This window comes from Mercenaria mercenaria, chromosome 2 (assembly GCF_021730395.1).
Source record: "Mercenaria mercenaria strain notata chromosome 2, MADL_Memer_1, whole genome shotgun sequence".
NCBI classification, from domain to species: Eukaryota; Metazoa; Mollusca; class Bivalvia; order Venerida; family Veneridae; genus Mercenaria; species Mercenaria mercenaria.
In genome coordinates this window covers 48,024,637-48,042,626 of record NC_069362.1, presented here as the reverse complement: position 1 = coordinate 48,042,626, position 17,990 = coordinate 48,024,637, and the positions used below count along the sequence as shown (strand labels likewise).

General features: G+C 34.6%; 1 protein-coding gene across 1 annotated transcript in view; it reads right to left on the bottom strand.

Annotated features, from left to right (window-relative positions):
- Positions 1-17,990, bottom strand: part of LOC123562195 (uncharacterized) — a 23,756-nt gene extending 5,766 nt beyond the window's left edge. Inside the window, exons 1-3 of the mRNA XM_053525718.1 lie at positions 17,909-17,990; positions 7,426-8,301; positions 5,614-5,776 (exon numbers count right to left, since the gene is read on the bottom strand). Of these exons, the coding sequence (XP_053381693.1) occupies positions 5,614-5,776; positions 7,426-8,301; positions 17,909-17,990 (1,121 nt within the window). The remainder of the gene's footprint in view (positions 1-5,613; positions 5,777-7,425; positions 8,302-17,908) is intronic.

The window sequence follows — 17,990 nt, the reverse complement described above, 5'->3', positions numbered from 1 at the left end:
AGGTACCTTGAGAGTTATTATTTGTATTACTTTTATTGAAATGGTAAGTTATTGCCTAATTTCTACTCATACATTGCTTTCTTGTTTGTTGTATGCGATTTTTCCTCCTCCTTACTCCCCCTATTGCCTGCATTTGCGCGAGTCTTTGCATCTCTCCCCCTTTGCTTTTAGTTAGTTTTCGTGGCTCGCCTTTACTCTGGCTGGCGGAATCTCCTAAGGCGGTACACAATTGTTTTTTCCTGCTTGAATGGGTGTGTTTGTGTGTCTAAGATGGTGCCCTTATGTTTTCTATGTTATTTAGTTGTGTGTTGTTGTGTGTTTGATTTTGGTACATGAGTGTCTACGCATATGTGGTTTACGTTGTAGTGCGACAGTTATTAAGTAACATAGCATTTCTTTTGTATATTCATCCTTGTTAATCTTTTCCCTTCACATTCCTCCCCAAACCCCCACCCCACCATTTTACCACTTCCTCCCCCTCTATCTATATTTCACATAAATTAATATGTACTTGTTGGATGTTTGAAGCAACCTGACTGTAATATTTTTCCATTACAGCTTCTTTTTGTTGTGGGCCTACTTTGCAAATGTGTGGCTCTGAGGCTGTGTTTTAGGTGCGTTGTGCTTCCGAGAAATCTACCCTTATCTATTATCTGTTGTGGTTGAAGACATGGTTGTGGTTGCAGGCGATGTTGTGGTTGTAGGCGTGGTTGTGGTTGTAGGCAACACAGTCCCAACGTGCAGGAGTTTCTTATATAACAAGCAAAAGTAATTTTGCAAAGGAGCAGACGTATTTCTTTCCTCAAACGATGAATGCGAAGTTATGCATGGTACAGCTTATTACCAAACAACGGTTAAGCCGTGATATTTTAAGTTATGCCAAAAATCAGCAAACTTTTAAAAATACGTTTAATTACAACCGTATTTTTTACGATTTCTGTAGATATTTGTTCATTTTATTATATCTATTTTCATGGCCTTGTACAGTCCAAATATAAAAGAGATAAGCACAACTGTAAGTTATTAAACGTAATAGATTTACAAAACTGTTTGCAAGATAGCAGTTACTTCGCCATCCAGCTTTAAATCAGCTAAAAATGGAAACATATGTTCTCAAGTACAACAAATGTCCAGTACATTAATATAATAATTGCTGATAATAATGTTCCCAGATTTACCTCATTCTCGTAGAGCAATAACGTTAATCAAAATAAGAGCTTCTTTAAAATATTCGCATGTTTCTTAGCGATGGCAGTAAAACGACCTTTTGCCTAACGCTAGACGCTAGCCACGCCTCTTTGTATTTGTGGTACATCAATCTTTTGAAATAAAACACCCATATCGCTTGTTTTCACTGCAATTAACATGGCACTGATACAGTGAAATCTGTTAAGAATCAAGTTTATCCAAATAGTACAATTGTTTTAAGTGTATTTTCTATTTATTTTGGCAATATTTATTCCAATTGATTAAGCTTTACATTCTTTACAAATGTTGGTTTAAAGCTACTTCAGGAAAACAGTAGTGGTTTGACCGTAAAAGATATGAAGATTTATAGAAAAGAATTATCGGTTATATATCATTTAATGGGACACAGATAGTCTTGTTAATGGGAGAACTTTCCGTTCTCTGCAATCACTGTCAGTTTCTCGCGCGCGCGTTGTTTACATAAAAAATGCAATACACATGACGCTTCACTAAAGAGTAGAATTCTAAATAAATACTGCTTTTCCGACACTTTTTCAGATATACTAGCACATATTTTAGACGTCATTTAGTGATTCCGATTGATACAAAGCACTTGCATTTGTTACTATTAGTTTAATTAAGCGATGGGAACTTTACAGAGCTCACCAGAAGCCGATAGATATGTAGCACATGTAAAGACAAAGAACAAACTGGCCAAAATCCATCCCGTGCAATACATCATATTTACCAATAAAGTGATAAAACCATTTATTTATTTTGCTATTTGATTTTGTTTTCAAATAGTAGAACATTTCTTGTTACCCTTTCGTCTGTGTCGGGGTCAGCGTCCGGATCACACACGTTTTGACAGATTTCTTTAAAACTATTTGGAGAACTGCCTAAGTTAAGCCTCACAGGGTAATAAAGATAAGTTATTTGTCAAAATTATCTCCTTTTTTAATTTAGTAACTTTGCTTAATGTTTCGCATGTATTAAAGCAGCTTTCTCTCCAAATGCTTTCACACTACAAACGTATCTTTGAAATCATGAAAAGCCCTCTTAAGGCATATCACATAGCCATAGCTATTTTTTTGGTAAAATGTATGCCCCTTTTAACATAAATATTTTGTAAAAGTTTTTTTCATGTAAAAAATCAAAGACAAATTTCAAACAGGGAATGCCACGTACCAAAAACGCAGCCTCCACAAAACGAAACCCGCAGCACCTAGACGTGCACACACACACAGAGGACAAAAACGAACAAACAAAGGAACACAGTGGGGCACCGCCTTGGAACGGTGAGTGGCAAAAACACCACTGGGGAGCTTAAACCTTTAGAATGAATTACAATCCATGAAGGATGAAAATATAAGCCTGATTGTTGGCCATATGTTTTCAAATTCTCCATACCTTTTTGGTATCATAACATTACCCCAAATAACATGGTTGATAACTCTAGTCTTCATTTTGGTAACATTATGCCAAATCATTTGATTATTAATTAATATATTAAATTGAAGAGTACGGTATGTGTGTTCGGGTTTGGCATCTTTTTCAACACATTTCAATCATATAAACGAACTTCTATTATGATGTATATCTTATGGTAGCGTAGAAAATTGTTTATTCCAGAAAGTAGAAAGCTGCTCCACAGAAACAGGACTTTCAGAAAATTATAGTGGTAAAATTTTCCAGGAAGGAGGTGTGAATGTTACTGGTGGGAAATAGCCTAATGTGTTCTATATCAGACAACTAAAAATGATATTCCCCTAGTTTGTCATTTGTAATGGGCCGCAACTGCCCTTTAGAATGCACTGATCTTTATATATCTGGCTATAGGAGTATCTGATAATGTAAGTAAATGTAACTTCACATATATAAGAATACACACTCGCTAAAACTGCGTCGTATTACGGAGCGCTTTATGGCCCAAACTCTACTATTGTAAGTAAAACAACAAAACATATCAAGAAAAGATCTCGCTATTACGAGTAATGATCTCGTAATTATGGGAAATTATCTCGTAAAAACTGAAAAGATCTCGAAATAATGAGGAGAGATCTCGTAAATACGAGATTTGATATCGTTATAACGAGAAGAAAAAGGGATCAACTTTGAACATTGGAATGATTTCCGACCAATAGCTTGAGAACCATTGGCCTAGAACCTTCAGGCGTCATTGGTCAGTAGATGATACCACTCAACCTCAGGTCCAATATGTCAGAGGTCATTGGGGATTGTCCTTGAGGGAAGTAGTTCAGCATGTTTGATAATTCGGAAGCACTGGCGTAACGTTATATATCCAGATAACGTAGAATAAAGCCCGGACTCGGCATCCACGAATGAAAATCTTCATGAATTTATGGCAATGCGTGAGTAAATTTATTAAAACGGCATCGTTACCCTCTTCTTCGAGATATAATATGATATTAAAATGTTTGACAAGTTAAGTAATTTCAATTCATGTCTTACAAACAGACTGAAATTTAGATATCTCTTTACTTATTGGCAAATATCTCAAAAACAAGCAGGCAGATCTAGTTTACATTTTATTTCACTTTTATTATTATTTGCCGAATGTCTGACTATATTCTGAAGTTTTGAAAAATCTGGCTTTAATTAAATTCTACGAATTTTATTTGACCCGACCATGCATAACTACCTTAAAAAACAGTTTCTCTTCCAAAACTTTAGAACTATTTCACCTAAAAACTTTAAACTCTAAAACTTCTTAAGCATATCAAAGCATTCTACAATGGTATAAATTGATTATTGTTTGTTTACCTAAAATATCTAAAATACTTCACAGACATAGGTTTTACAGACACAGTGTAACAGTATAAGACATCATTTCAGCGGCATAAGGATTTCATATACACACAGTCTGAGAGGGCGGTTAAATACTGTTTCGTAATAACATGTTTTACGGAGCCGTTAGATAAATTTCCAGTCTCAATCTTTGAATTTTCTAGGACGTCCGCATATTTGAAACCCTGTCCGAAGAATAATACATAACAAACGAAATCAGTTTATATCAATTCACACTTCTTTGAATGACTGTATGAAACACTAAATTTCGAAATAAGATCATGAAGGTAGACAAATTGTGAAATCAACAATTCTTTTTAAATTTGATAAATAACAATTGTTATACAATAAAACATCGTTGTTGTTTCAACAGTTTAGACATTAAAGATTATAGTGCTACATCTTCTTGCATACTTTTATAGCTTGACTAATACTGCTAACAGCGTGTGGTTAGATATTATATTCCTTTAAGGAAATATAAAAGAATTTGTTTTGGCCGGCCTCAATGCCTTATCAAATTTATTTCTATTTTTTGTGTAAAAATAGTCTTTTTTCAAACTTAAAATTTCATCGCTTTAAATTTATCGCACCTAGGAAGTGGATGTAGTTTATATCGAAATTTTACAAGCGCTTCATAGTGGAGGAATGTCCCATGTGTCCTTTTAGGCATTTTTACGTCACGGCCGAGCACTTGGGTAGAATCATCGATCTTCCGTGAGCCAGCTGGATGGCTTCCTCACATGAAAAAATTCTACGCCCAAAGCGAGGATCGAATCCACAGCAGTGAGAGGCCGGCAGTATCATTAGTGTCAAATACTTGAACCTTAGGTCCCCATTTCATACCATATCCAATTCAGTAATTTAAAGATATCCAATGTCCATCTGTTAATTATATATTTTATCTTTAGATATGTACTTCAAATGTATAAAATCGTCATCAAATGTATTTAACTTTACCAAATATTTAAATTTAGTTTGCATATAGAGCTACATTCATAATAAAATGGCATGTAGTAACAGTTGAATGTTAAAAAAACAGCCAGTTGTTTAATGGTAGTTCACATTTGTACTGTGTTTATACAGTGTGTACTATTTTAAACCTTATTCATAGTACTGTTGCTACACATAAACTTGATAATTTTATGTTTATTTAAATCATATGAAGTAATTGTTCATGTTTTTGAAATTTGGATATAATATACCTTTAATAAATGGATTTGTTTGTTTCAATACATAAAAAAACCAAAACTGTACAATGTGCACGTTAGTTTTAACTTTACATTTTCGCCATAGATAAAAAGTTAAAAATGCAATTGAAAAGTATGTTACAGTCAAGATCTATAGGTCACAAGCTTCATTTTGAATATGTCCTAAAATGTAAATAAAGACCTCCTTTAAATACTGTTTAAATTTTGGCCATAGATAGTTCGTTTTACAATTATTCTCTCCGTGCGTTTTAAAAGCCTTCAGCTTGATTTATTTTTCCCTTATCTTTTGTTAGGTTTACAAGACAGTCTTTTGCCATTCAGCAGTTAGGCACAATTTCTTGTGTAATAGTTAAATCCCGGATCCGGTTCAAAACTATGTGTTAAAGGGGTTTGGGATTTTAGTTCACACCTATTGTTCCATGTATCGTAGTTGAAACCACGGCATGTGTTGAAACTAGAACAGTATTCCTTGCACTGAGATAGATCAACACTGCTGTATTCTTCCACACTTTTCTGTACCCAAAGGATCATGTCTAAATATTCGATATATTCCGAACCGTAGGTAATACAGCCTGTAAGAAACAAATATAAATGCACATCTTAGTAAGTTAATACATACATTTTGCAAAGTAGAACAGAGTCTTAAATGTTAGCAATGAAAGTGAAAAATACGGTGATATGTTAAGAACATGTATTAATTTATTCCAAAGATTAAATTATCTCGTGCACTCGACATCTTATCTCGTGCGCACGACATTTTATCCCGATCGATCGACATCTTATCTCGAGCGCACTAATAGTGCCCTAGTATATATAGATAAGGTGTCGTGCGCTTGACATAAGATGTTAGGTGGGCCGATGGTCTAGTGGTAACACGCTTGACTGTCAATCCAGAGGTCCGGGGTTCGAATCCCGGTTGAGGCACTGGAAATTTCTGAGATGCTCTTGAGTGACTGCCTGTACTGGTTCTCCCCAGGAAAGACGGCTTCGCGTGTATCGGTGATATACACCGGGCACGTTAAAGAACCAGACTGTCTATTCGTAAAGAGCTAGGCTAAGTTAGCCGGACAGGCCTGTATCTAAAAAGTTATCTTTGTTTGTTCTGGGGGCTTTATCTCACTCTGCCCTCTGGTCAGATCGCTCTGTGTCTGTACTAGTAGAGGATGATTTCTCGCCCTGTGTGGCTGCAGTATATGTAAAGCGCATTTGAACGTGTTTATCATGAAAATTGCGCTATATAAATCTGGTATAATAATAATAATGATAATAATAATATGTCGTGCACATGAGGTAAGATGTCATGCGCACGAAATAAGATGTCGTGCGCTCGAGATAAGATGTCGTGCGCTAAAGATAAGATGCCGTGCGCACGAGATTATTTAATCTTAAAATAATAAATGCATGTCCTAAACACACCACCGTAGAAAAACACCAACGCTTAAATGAAATATCCGTATACCTAGGTTTTCTTGAACAACAAATAAATGCACCCTACTACACGTATCCTCGTGTATTTAATTTTAAATTTAAACTTATTTGTTATTTGTTGTGTCTGTAAGGTATAATATTAAAGGTTACAAAAAGTGCATTTAATATTGTTTCTGTACAATACGGCCATATAGTATGACCCAAGTACCCATTCTGAGAAAACACTTTGAACGAGCTAAAAGAGGGATCCAATATGTTTTCGGATGTGTTTTAGGCCAAATATATCACGTTTTGTTCAGACCATTGTTTCATTCTAGCTCAGGTTTTCTCGTTATGAATGAAAAACTTACAGACAGGCATGATTCTGTGATCCGAACGAATGCATATGAAAAGAACAATGCACAACGCCGTTATTTGCATAACATTTCGTGCCTTTATGAGGAGATGCGAAACATCGTTGCATCATCCGACTCCGCGTAGTGTAGTACAAATGGCGATTACGAAGAGTAAAATAGATATAAGATACTATTCATTTTTATTGTTTACTATGGACTTATATTTAAGAAATATTTTATAGCAAAAGAGTATTTTAACACTATTTATGTACCTTGGGCGGTTATACGTCGGGCGTAATAATTTCACGAGGGCATAGATAATGAACAGTTGCTGTAAAATTATTTACTTTCGTTAGGGATTAATTTTCTGCGAGCTCGTTGTTGCAGAGAATATGGATTGGTTGAAATACAGTTTGAAATAGACTTAAACCAGCAAAACCTATAAAACATGTCCTTACCTGTAACACATGAGCCGGATGAAGGGTTGTGTCTGTAACCGACTTGACACGAACACGTGCCTGAACGACACATGCCGGCTGACATTAAACAATCAGCATTCGTTGTACACGCGTTGCCATACTGACTCTGTGGGACTGTAGTTGTCTTTGACGTTGGGGTGCTGGTAGGCTTTGTAGTACTCGTAGGCGTTGTTGTATTTGTGGGCGTTGTTGTGGTTGTTGGCATTGTTGTGGTTGTAGTCGTTGTTGTGGTTGTAGGCGATGTTGTGGTTGTCGGCGATGTTGCTGTTGAATGCGATGTTGTGATTGTAGGCGATGTTGTGGTTGTTGGCGTTTTTGTGGTTGTAGGCGTTGTTGTGGTTGCTGTAGGCCATGTTGTGGTTGTAGGCGTTGTTGTGGTCGTAGGCATTGTTGTTGTTGTAGGCGTTTTTGTGGTTGTAGGCGTTGTTGTGGTTGTTGTAGGCGTTGTTGTGGTTGTAGGCGTTGTTGTGGTCGTAGGCATTGTTGATGTTGTAGGCGTTGTGGGCGTGGAAGTGGTCGTAGACGTTGTTGTAGTTTTGGGCGCTGTTGTGGTCGTAGGCGTTGTTGTGGTGGTAGGCATTGTTGATGTTGTATGCGTTGTGGGCGTGGTAGTAGTCGTAGACGTTGTTGTGGTTGTTGGCGTTGTTGTAGTTATAGGCGATGTTGTGGTTGTTGGAATTGTTGTGGTTGTAGGCGTTGTTGTGGTGGTAGGCATTGCTGATGTTGTAGGCGTTGTGGACGTGGTAGTGGTCGTAAACGTTGTTGTGGTTGTGGGCGTTTTCGTGGTTGTAGATGTTGTGGTTGTCGTAGACGTTGTAGTGGTTGACGTGGTCTTAGAAGTCGTTGTAGTGATATCTGAAAAGAATTGAAACGATGTTTATAACTTTAACACCCGAGGTTATGCTACTTAGTGTGCTACTCGAGAGCTGTTAAGTATATACACTTCGGAACGGCACGGTGTAACAAAATTTTCTCGGTTATAATTTCTCGACATTAATGTACCTTTCTGTTACATACATACTAAGGTTTTAAAATGAATAATATTTTGCCATAACACCATTTCGTCAAATATATTACTATCAAAAGGCATTCATAAACGTGTAAGTTCCATAACATTATTATCAGCAATTATTATATTAATGTGCTGAACATAGGTTGTACTTGAACATAAGGGGGGGGGGGTCGCAGTTAGATGTCTGCGCAAAATGTTTTTTGATTTTCTTTATATTTTATGACAATACACCTACATGTATTAAGTTTATTCACAAGTGTTACTGTTATCAGTTTTTACTTAATTTTATAGAAATTCACATTTAAAGTGGGTGGGGTAATTTGACATGTAACCAGTCAGGAACACAATCTCCGTCGCGTTTTTAAAAATGGTTGAAACTTTTTACCTGGAACTTTCGTTCCAGACGACAAATAGGAGGTTCACAAGTTCATATCATGATAAAGACTCATGCATGATTTCATCAATTTATATGTAATACTTTCAGAGCTAGGCGCACAGCAAGGTGAAAATGTGCATTTTTTACTATTTCAGGGGCCATAACTCTAGATATAGGGGCAGAGTCAGGCGAAAAGTAGGAGATGCTCAAGTTCATATCACAATAATGATTCATGCAAGGTTTCACCAATTTATATGAAATGCTTTTTGCGCTATCCACATCACAACGTGAAAATGTGCATTTTTGACTATTTTAGGGGCCAAAACTTTGGAATAAGGGTGTTGAGACCATAGAAAAATAAAAGGTGCGCAAGTTCATATCATGGTTTAGATTCATGCAAGGTTTCATCAATCTATATCAAATACGTTCTGAGCTAGGCGTGTCACAAGGTGAAAATATGTGTTTTTGACTATGTCAGGGGCCATAATTCTGGAAAGAAGGGGCGGAGCCAGACAAAAACTAAAAGGTACGCAAGTACAAATCACGATAAAAACTCATGCAAATTTCATCAATTTTATATCAAATACTTTTTGAGCTAGGTGCGTCAAAATCTCGGCGACGGACGGACGCTCAACACACGATGCACTGCACAGAAACCAAATCAATCTTGCCCCAAACCACTCATACGGGCATATTTAAGATAGAAGTAGATAATCTGAGGGCCATTTCTTGAACTGCAAAATTATTATTCTATATTTGGTTGCTTTGAATGTTTAGCTTCGCATGTTTTTTACCCCACCCATTTTTTCCCTAGTTTGTGAGTGTAGCCACTATTCCAATATGTAATCAGATGTACTGATATATTGTCATTTTAATGTTTATTTAGCTTACATTATCTGCTGTACAATAACACCTACAATAGTCTCATTACGTAATATAAATGTTTTAGATTTTTGGTGAAGTTCGTCCATGTGAAAATCAGTATAATTTGATTAGGCCACTTTGTGGCTTGTGTTAAAAACGTATTCAAGACAATTTTAAACGCAACATGTTGTGTGTAAGTGTGAGCATTGCATAGTTTATTTTATCACGAAAGTCCCAGGTAAAAAGTTTTCAACCATTTCAAAAACGCGGCTAGATTGCGTTCCTGGCTGGTTACAGTTCAAATTACCCCAGCCACTTTAAATGTGATTTTCTATAAAGTAAGTAAAAACTGATAACGTAAACCTTTGTAATGAAACTTAATACAATGTAGGTAATTTGTCATAAAATATAGAGAAAAATCAAAAAACACATTTTTGCGCAAGTAACCTAACTGCGACCCCCCCCCCTCCCCCCTTTCCATTTTCCGCTTATTTAAAGCTGTCTATACTGTTCAATAAATATCTTCTTACATTATTTTTGAGCGTTTCATGGATGGGGAAGTAACTTCTATCTTGCTACCTGTTTTTTTAAGCTGTTATGTTTAATAACTTAAAATTGTGCTTATCTCTTTCATATTTGGACTGTACAAGGCCATGAAAATACATATAATTAAACAAAAAAAAATCTACAGATACCGTAAAAATACAGTGGTTATTAAACGTTTTTTTTTCTAAAACGTTTGCCGATATATGGCATAACTTAAAATATCACCGCTTACCTGTTGTTTGATAATAAGCTGTACCATGCATAACTTCGCATCCATCCGTTGAGGAAAGAAATACCTCTGTTCCTTTGCACAATTGCTTCTGCTTGTTATAAAAGAAACTTCTGCACGTTGGAACTGTGTTGCACTTGGCGGCACATCCTGTTACTTTCGTAAATAAACCCAAGTCAAAACTTGCCAACGGACACACCATATTTACAACTGTAGCTTTCTTTTTGAATAATCCTCTTTCAATAAAAGCTACCTTTGGTTCAATTATACTAAACAGCAGCACAAATTGTTTCAAAAGTAACATTTTTAAATTGATAATATTACATTATATTACGTAAATCATACACAAAGAGGTCCGAAGTGACCGCTTGTAAATGTGCTAATATGCAGAGCTGTCTTTGGGCAGCGAGAATACCCCCAGTTTTAACTCTTACCTCTTATAGCAAAAACGTCAATCATTAAAATATTCGCATGTTTTTTAGCCGTGGCAGTAAAGTATAAACGACTTCTGGCCTAACGCCAGACGCTAACCACGCCTCATGGTATATGCGGTGCATCAATCTTTGAAATAAATCTCGCGTATCGCTTGCTTTTGAAAAATTTAAATAATTTAATCCTTTCACTATAATAATTATTAGTAAAATCTGTTAAGAACTATGTTTTTCGAAATAGTGCTATTGTTTATACTGTACATTTTTGTTATTTAGTCAATATTTAAACCAATTGTTTAAGCTGAGTGCATTCTTTTCAAAGGTTATTTTGAATCTACTTCAGGAAAAAAGAATCCCAGTTATATTTCATTTAATGGGACACGGATAGTTGTCAGTGGGAGATCTTTCCGTTCTCGTTTTTTTCATACATTGATAAATCGATTTCGATAAAAGTGGCGACAATAATCCTTGTAAAGATGTCTTGAAGCGAAGACATGTAAGCATTGATAAAAATGCCTTTTCTAAGCTGAAATCAAATATTCCCATTGATGACTGTAAAAGGCATTATAAATTTGTGTAACGGCACATCTCTATCAGTGCAACCAGTCCTCGTGGTGACGTCATAATGTTGTGTCAGAAAGAGAAATGGAATTTTGCAGACGTATAATTCGTACCCGACCTTCCCATGGCATAGCGTTTGTTTGCCGAAATCAGGCGACACAATACAGTATATATATCGGTAGGATTACAGTAGGATTTCCGGGATTCCCAGTGCCTTCCAGTGGGATTCTCAGTGGAAAACATTGATTTTCCCGGCGGGATGCCACTTGATTTCTTATCGGGATTCCCAGTTTTGAAGTGGGATTTCATGGGAGTTCCAGTGGGGTATACCAGGATCCCGAAATTCTTTCCGATTGAGATCCCGGTAAGATCCCACCTAAATCCCGCTGGGATCCCATTTTATCCCAGTGGGATCTCAGTATATAACCGGGATAACAGTGTGATTTTTTAGTTGAAATCCCGCTGAATTGCAGCTGGATCCCAACAAAAATAACGCTACAAAAATTCTGGTGAAATCAACTATAACACAGAGAAATTAATTTCTTTGTATAGGTTTTAAAGTTAAAAGGTTGCAAATTAACACCATATTCTACATATACTTAAAAATGAAGTTGAAAATTAATTTTTTGTAACATTTCCCCTTTGTTCTGTGTCATGAAACCACATAGACTAGTGACAATAATAAAACTAATCAAAATGATACCTACTTAACAGGAGAGAAAAACAAGATTAAACTCATGCTAAAGCTGTATTAAAGAAGATGTGAAAAAATCCAAATCTCTCCAAAAGAAACAACACAATAACTACTAAAACAAGCACACATAATTATCGTCTGTAGAAACGAATGAAATGTTAGTTTTAGCTATTGCACCAATAATATTTCCACATGATCATGATTCACTATCTTTTTGAAAGGGCAGTCGTATACGTCGCAGTCTATTAAATGAAAAATTCACGATCATTTCACAGAATGAATGTTAATTTAATCTTTGCCGGTTTATTATTACAACAATATTTCCCTTATAAAATGTAAATAATATGTTAACTATATGCATGCTAATACGGTCTTACATATTTTCTTATCTTATTAAGAACAGCAATTTAGCACTCACTAGGAAACACATCGTAAGACTTGTATTACAACACAAAATAAATACAGAATAAAACGGTTATCTCTCATTAATTGGTTTCTTCGAGTTCTTTGAGTTTGGTCCGTTTAACAAATATAAACATGTTTGTAATGAAAAGACAGGGTATAACAATATAGTATTTGATAATGTAATTTTCCTACTAGATCCCTAACATTAGCATGAAGAAATCAAAACTTATGAATCATAGGCTTGAAATGACGCACATTGTTTAAAATATCATAGCAACAATGATAATGTCAACGATATGTACAGGCATATGCAGACAAAAATTGTATACTAACAATTGTATACTAACTGACGGTGGCCGTTTTAACATTTGATAAAAAAATATTTCCTGATGAACATTTGGTCAATGTTTGCAATTTCTGAGGGCACGGTCTGACTGTCTTTTAAAGGAATAGGGATGAAATGGTGACCTAACACGTGCACAAACATAACATTTTTTAATTACTTCTCTAGAACAAAAAATTAAAACTGCACGGATCATCCTAATTGTCTTCCCTTGCTTTTAATGGGGTTTAAATTGTGTTTTATGGCTTAGATTCTAAGATATCCTATTATTAATACCAACAAGAAAAATCAATACTACCCTATCCGTGGCTAATAAATTTTTCCAGTATCTTGTGTATGTGTGGAAAACAATTTTACTCTTAGTAAACATATTTAGCGTTGGACATATAACTTAGAACATATTTGCAATGTAAATGAAAAGCTTATGGGGATGACCCGTCATTTGAGCAATGTGAACCGCACACTTAGAGAGAACTATCTACATACTGTAACAAATAGATCATTCTCAATACGATGGTCGTGTGGTATAGCGTTACGCACACCTGACCGTGTATAATTCCCTAGTTCTTTATAGCCCCTGGTTTGAATCTCCTGTAAAAACTTTCTTTATCTATTAAAACTAAATGATGTGAATGTTTTAATTCACATTTTTCCCCTTTTACCTATTTCTAGTTTTTGCTGAGATATACGCTTTGATGTTACCCGAACAGACAAAGCAGCTGAACTATATATGCTTCAGCTGCATGCTTATTCAAAATACTAATAAAGTATTTTATATATTGAATGACAATATGCAATTTAAAAGATAAACAGTCAGTTCACAAAGTAATAAAATGCACACACATTAAATGGACTGGATTCCAAATCTTGGCAAAGAATTATCCTTCTTGAAGTTTTGTCATATAATGAGTATTACATCATGATCTTTTGTTTCTAAACAATTTGAAAATGCTTAATCAAGACAAAATAAGTCCGAGTGAGAAATCGAACCTGGGTTGCCTCGGCAATAAAAGCTTTCCTACTATTTTGACAAATACACAGCCGTACTTAACGGCCGCTTATACAAAGCTTTATAATTTAGACAGTTTACCTCCGATACCCGTTACAAATACTTTTCAATTTTGAATAAAGAAAAAACTAATTCTCCAGTGTTTCCATAACATACAATTTGTCAGTAACTAAGTTTCAAAGCTTCCTAAGAAATATAGCTATAATTCCCTCATATCTTTAATCTTTGTCGTACGATCCATTAATACAAATATATTAAAATAGGAATTTCAAATAAGATGAAAAAGATATTCTATACGAGTAAACATACGGGCTGAAGCGATGTCGCATTGCTTCGCAACCGATGTATCTAAATGCCGCTATATTCCATCAAAATGAGATATCAATATCATGTACAATTTTGCTAATATCAAGGATCAATGAAACGCCACATCTCCTCTTTAAGTTACGAGTATTGCAAGTACAAACCATGCAATACTTTTTTCTATTCCCGTTTTTTTTTCCCATTGCTACTTCAGTCATGTCTAATACTTGATAATTGAAAGAAAAATAAAATATTTGCAAAAGATACGTGTTTAAAAACGTGAAGGCATATATATTTGTATGCCCCATTTGTTATGCTAAATCACTAGAAGACTGGACATTTCAGTTTGTCCGATAAATAGTATATAAGCATCACTAATATAATGATCACATCTTTGTTGTAGTAATTCGTTTCAGAAAGAGTACACTTCCAAAGATTCCTGTGTTCTTTTCACAAATGGTCCTAATCTATTCTTTCTTCCGAGCCTTGTTCAATATTTGTCCTGTAAGTAAAGATAAAAGTTTTGCTTGAAAACAAAACACAGAAAGTTTGTTTACATCTTTTAAAAAAGGCAGCTAATAAATGAACTTTCTGATGTGTTCTATCCTATCCAGTTTGTAGTCATCCATTCTCCACATTTGGTTCATGAATTAAAATTGTCAGTAACTTGATGATAATAAATTAGTATATACGTGTACAGAAGAAAACAATGCCTGGGACAGATAAATAAATAACGTAAAATCTATAAAAAAAAAAACTGAACTGGTACTGCGTTTATTGCAGTTTCGACGAAAATATCGTTAGCTATTAAAGCAAGAATATCTTCACATCGTAATAAAGTGTTCACATTTGCATAAAAGTGTATAAGTTTTATGAATTGTCTGGACTAAATTTTAAAGTAAATAAATAATTTACTAAATTTCCGAGAGTAAATAACTGAATCTGGCATTCGTTTGATCATCCCCTAAATAATGTACTATTTATTTTGAATAAACATAACAACCAGTTAACATTTATATGACACGTTTTCTGTGTTTTTTTTTTAAATGTTAATCATGGAATAATTAATAAGGTACCAAAATCCAATAAAGGATCCCAAATTAAGTATTATGCAAAATGAATGCCATATGTGGAAAATTCGTACAAAAGGATCATATGCATATTTGATCAAATTCAATTTTATCTAAACAATAGATGTACTACTTTCAACTGGCTGACTGTTGTCAAAGGCTGGTTTGTTTTGCTTTTGTGTGTAAAGATAAAATTTCGAATCATTTTTATTAACCTCTGCGAAGACCAACATGAGTCTCGCTCAATTATGTCAGTCAAAATAGGAACACTGAATGTATCATATAGGTAAATTCATTATTTTCTTATATAAACAGTCATAGTTTTAATTTAATCATAACTAATACTGTGCACATGCATATAGTGTACAGAGAAAACTGATTACTGACACTTTCTTTAGCTATATATTGCAGGGTTGTATTCAGTTTATGTCTCTGAGAGAATATACTTGGAAACCGTTTCTTTTCGTAAACTTCGAGCATGTGTTCTTGTTTTTCTTTTTTCTTTAGCTTTCTTGAGCCGTTAATTTGTTGGCACGTGCTACTGGCAAATTTTCTTTTACAACACTGCAAAAATACAGTGATGAAGAACTATACATATAGGAAATGTACTGTTCAATATAGAATATAAACAAAGTTTTACTTAAGTGTTATTTTATGTACTAACTTTTATGCGTAGAATTAATGATTTGTTTTAAACTTTGTGAAAATCGTCTTTGTGACGATTAGATGAATACATCTAATTATTTTGTAGTCAGTCGCGACTTTTTATTTCATTACATTGGTGCATATATAAACCTCCCAGGTATGTGATCCGCCAGTTATTATGGTACATTTTTATGTCTATTAAAGGCAATGATACTACAAATGTATCTAAAATCTGATCCTTTTTTTGCGCTCGGATGATCGTCCTTATTTCTAATGATATATAGATGGCACTTTTGAATTCGTTAGAGATGGCCTTGGCATATCAACAGATACATGGCTGTGTCATATATTACAGGATTGATTTCAACATATCGGCCATAAGATTAATAGTGGTCAAATGATTGTATTCACAATATTCAAATCTTTGTAATGAAGTCAAGGCCTTTTCCATCATAATCCTGCCCGGTTATTGTTATGTTATCTAGTAAGGTATTAGTGTTTTAAGAGGAGAGACCGCCTCCCTTTAACTAACGCCCACTCCTAAAACATAATTTAGAATTTAGAGGAGCATCTGTAGGTCATTCCTTTAAAGATGTATGTAAGTTAACACCACCCACCAATAAGTTAAAAGCATTGGTAAAATGCAGTTAAATTATTAAAGTAAAATTTATTTAACCTGTTAAAAGCAATTTATCGTTTACTATTTTCAACCAATGCTTAAACTAATGTTGACGGATTTACTATCTAATAATAAACAGTCAAGCTATTAAGCAGGTGGCTGGTTAAGGTAGGTCGAAAATATAATAGCTGACTAGTTGCTTAAGACAGATGACTGTTAAATACAGGTGGTCATTAAGAAAGTTTAACTGTATGCCTTAAGTTTCATTTCGTAGTATTTTCTATTTAACCCGAACCTTTTCGTACATATTTCCGTCAATTCTTATAGAGTTTCAGCTGGGAAGAAAATCAATTCCTTGCAAGTTGCCTGTCTCACTTTTTTAATGATGAGAATGTCGAACTTATTACCATGTAAAACTGCAAGAAAAATGACTGATTTCCTGTCACAAGCTAAAATGCATTAGTTTCGGAGTTAAACAATAGCAAAAATTGAATGAGAGCCAACAATTATTTTATATTGAAAACACTGTTATTTGATTTTGTTGACAATCGATATCCAGCATCATTATCATTAATTACACGTGGTTTTAACAATGACATATCACTGACAAGCATACTATAAAAATCTAATTAGAATAAAAAAGATATTCGGCATTGGTGGGGATTTAATGTATTTAAAATGCTGGATTGCAGTATAGATAAAGAAATATAACAAAGGTATTCTTTCACACTGTGCATGCCTTCTCACAAAGTGTGAAGTTTTAATGAAATCACTTTAACTGTCAGTCTTTCGCGCGTTGTTTACATAAGAAATGCAATACTCATTACGCTTTACAAATTAAAGAGTTCGAATATTCCTGTACAATTTTAAATTAATACTGCTTTTCTGACCCTTTTCAGTAGATAAACCAGCAAATATTTTCAGATGGCTTTTTTTTATTCAAATTTTTATCAAACACTTGACAATGTATTTATTACTATTAGTTAAATCAAGCGGAGGAAATCTATCCACAAGAACATTACGGAGTTTGCGGAAATAGCCGAGCTCATCACAAGCGTCAACTGCACTATACATAGATAGCTGTACTAATATGGAGTTCCAAGATCCAATGTACTAAAGCCCAATCATCATTCAGGTAAAACTTTAGAATTTTAAAATTTAATGTCACAAAACGTTTTGTGAAACATTATATTTATTTCAGCTAATTAAAAGTATGCATGTATTCATTTCTGTCCAGTATCCCGCTGTTTTTATTGGTAGAAGAATTATAAATTTACAACTCTTATTGGGTCTTTAAGTAGATCAAAAGTTGGCTTAGACAGCTACGCCGAAAAAAGTAAAACTTATTGACATACTGTAGACGGCACATTTTGAATTATATTTAGCTTGTTCTGCCTTCTGCTGCTTGTAGATTCGAACATTTTGTTCGACGTACAT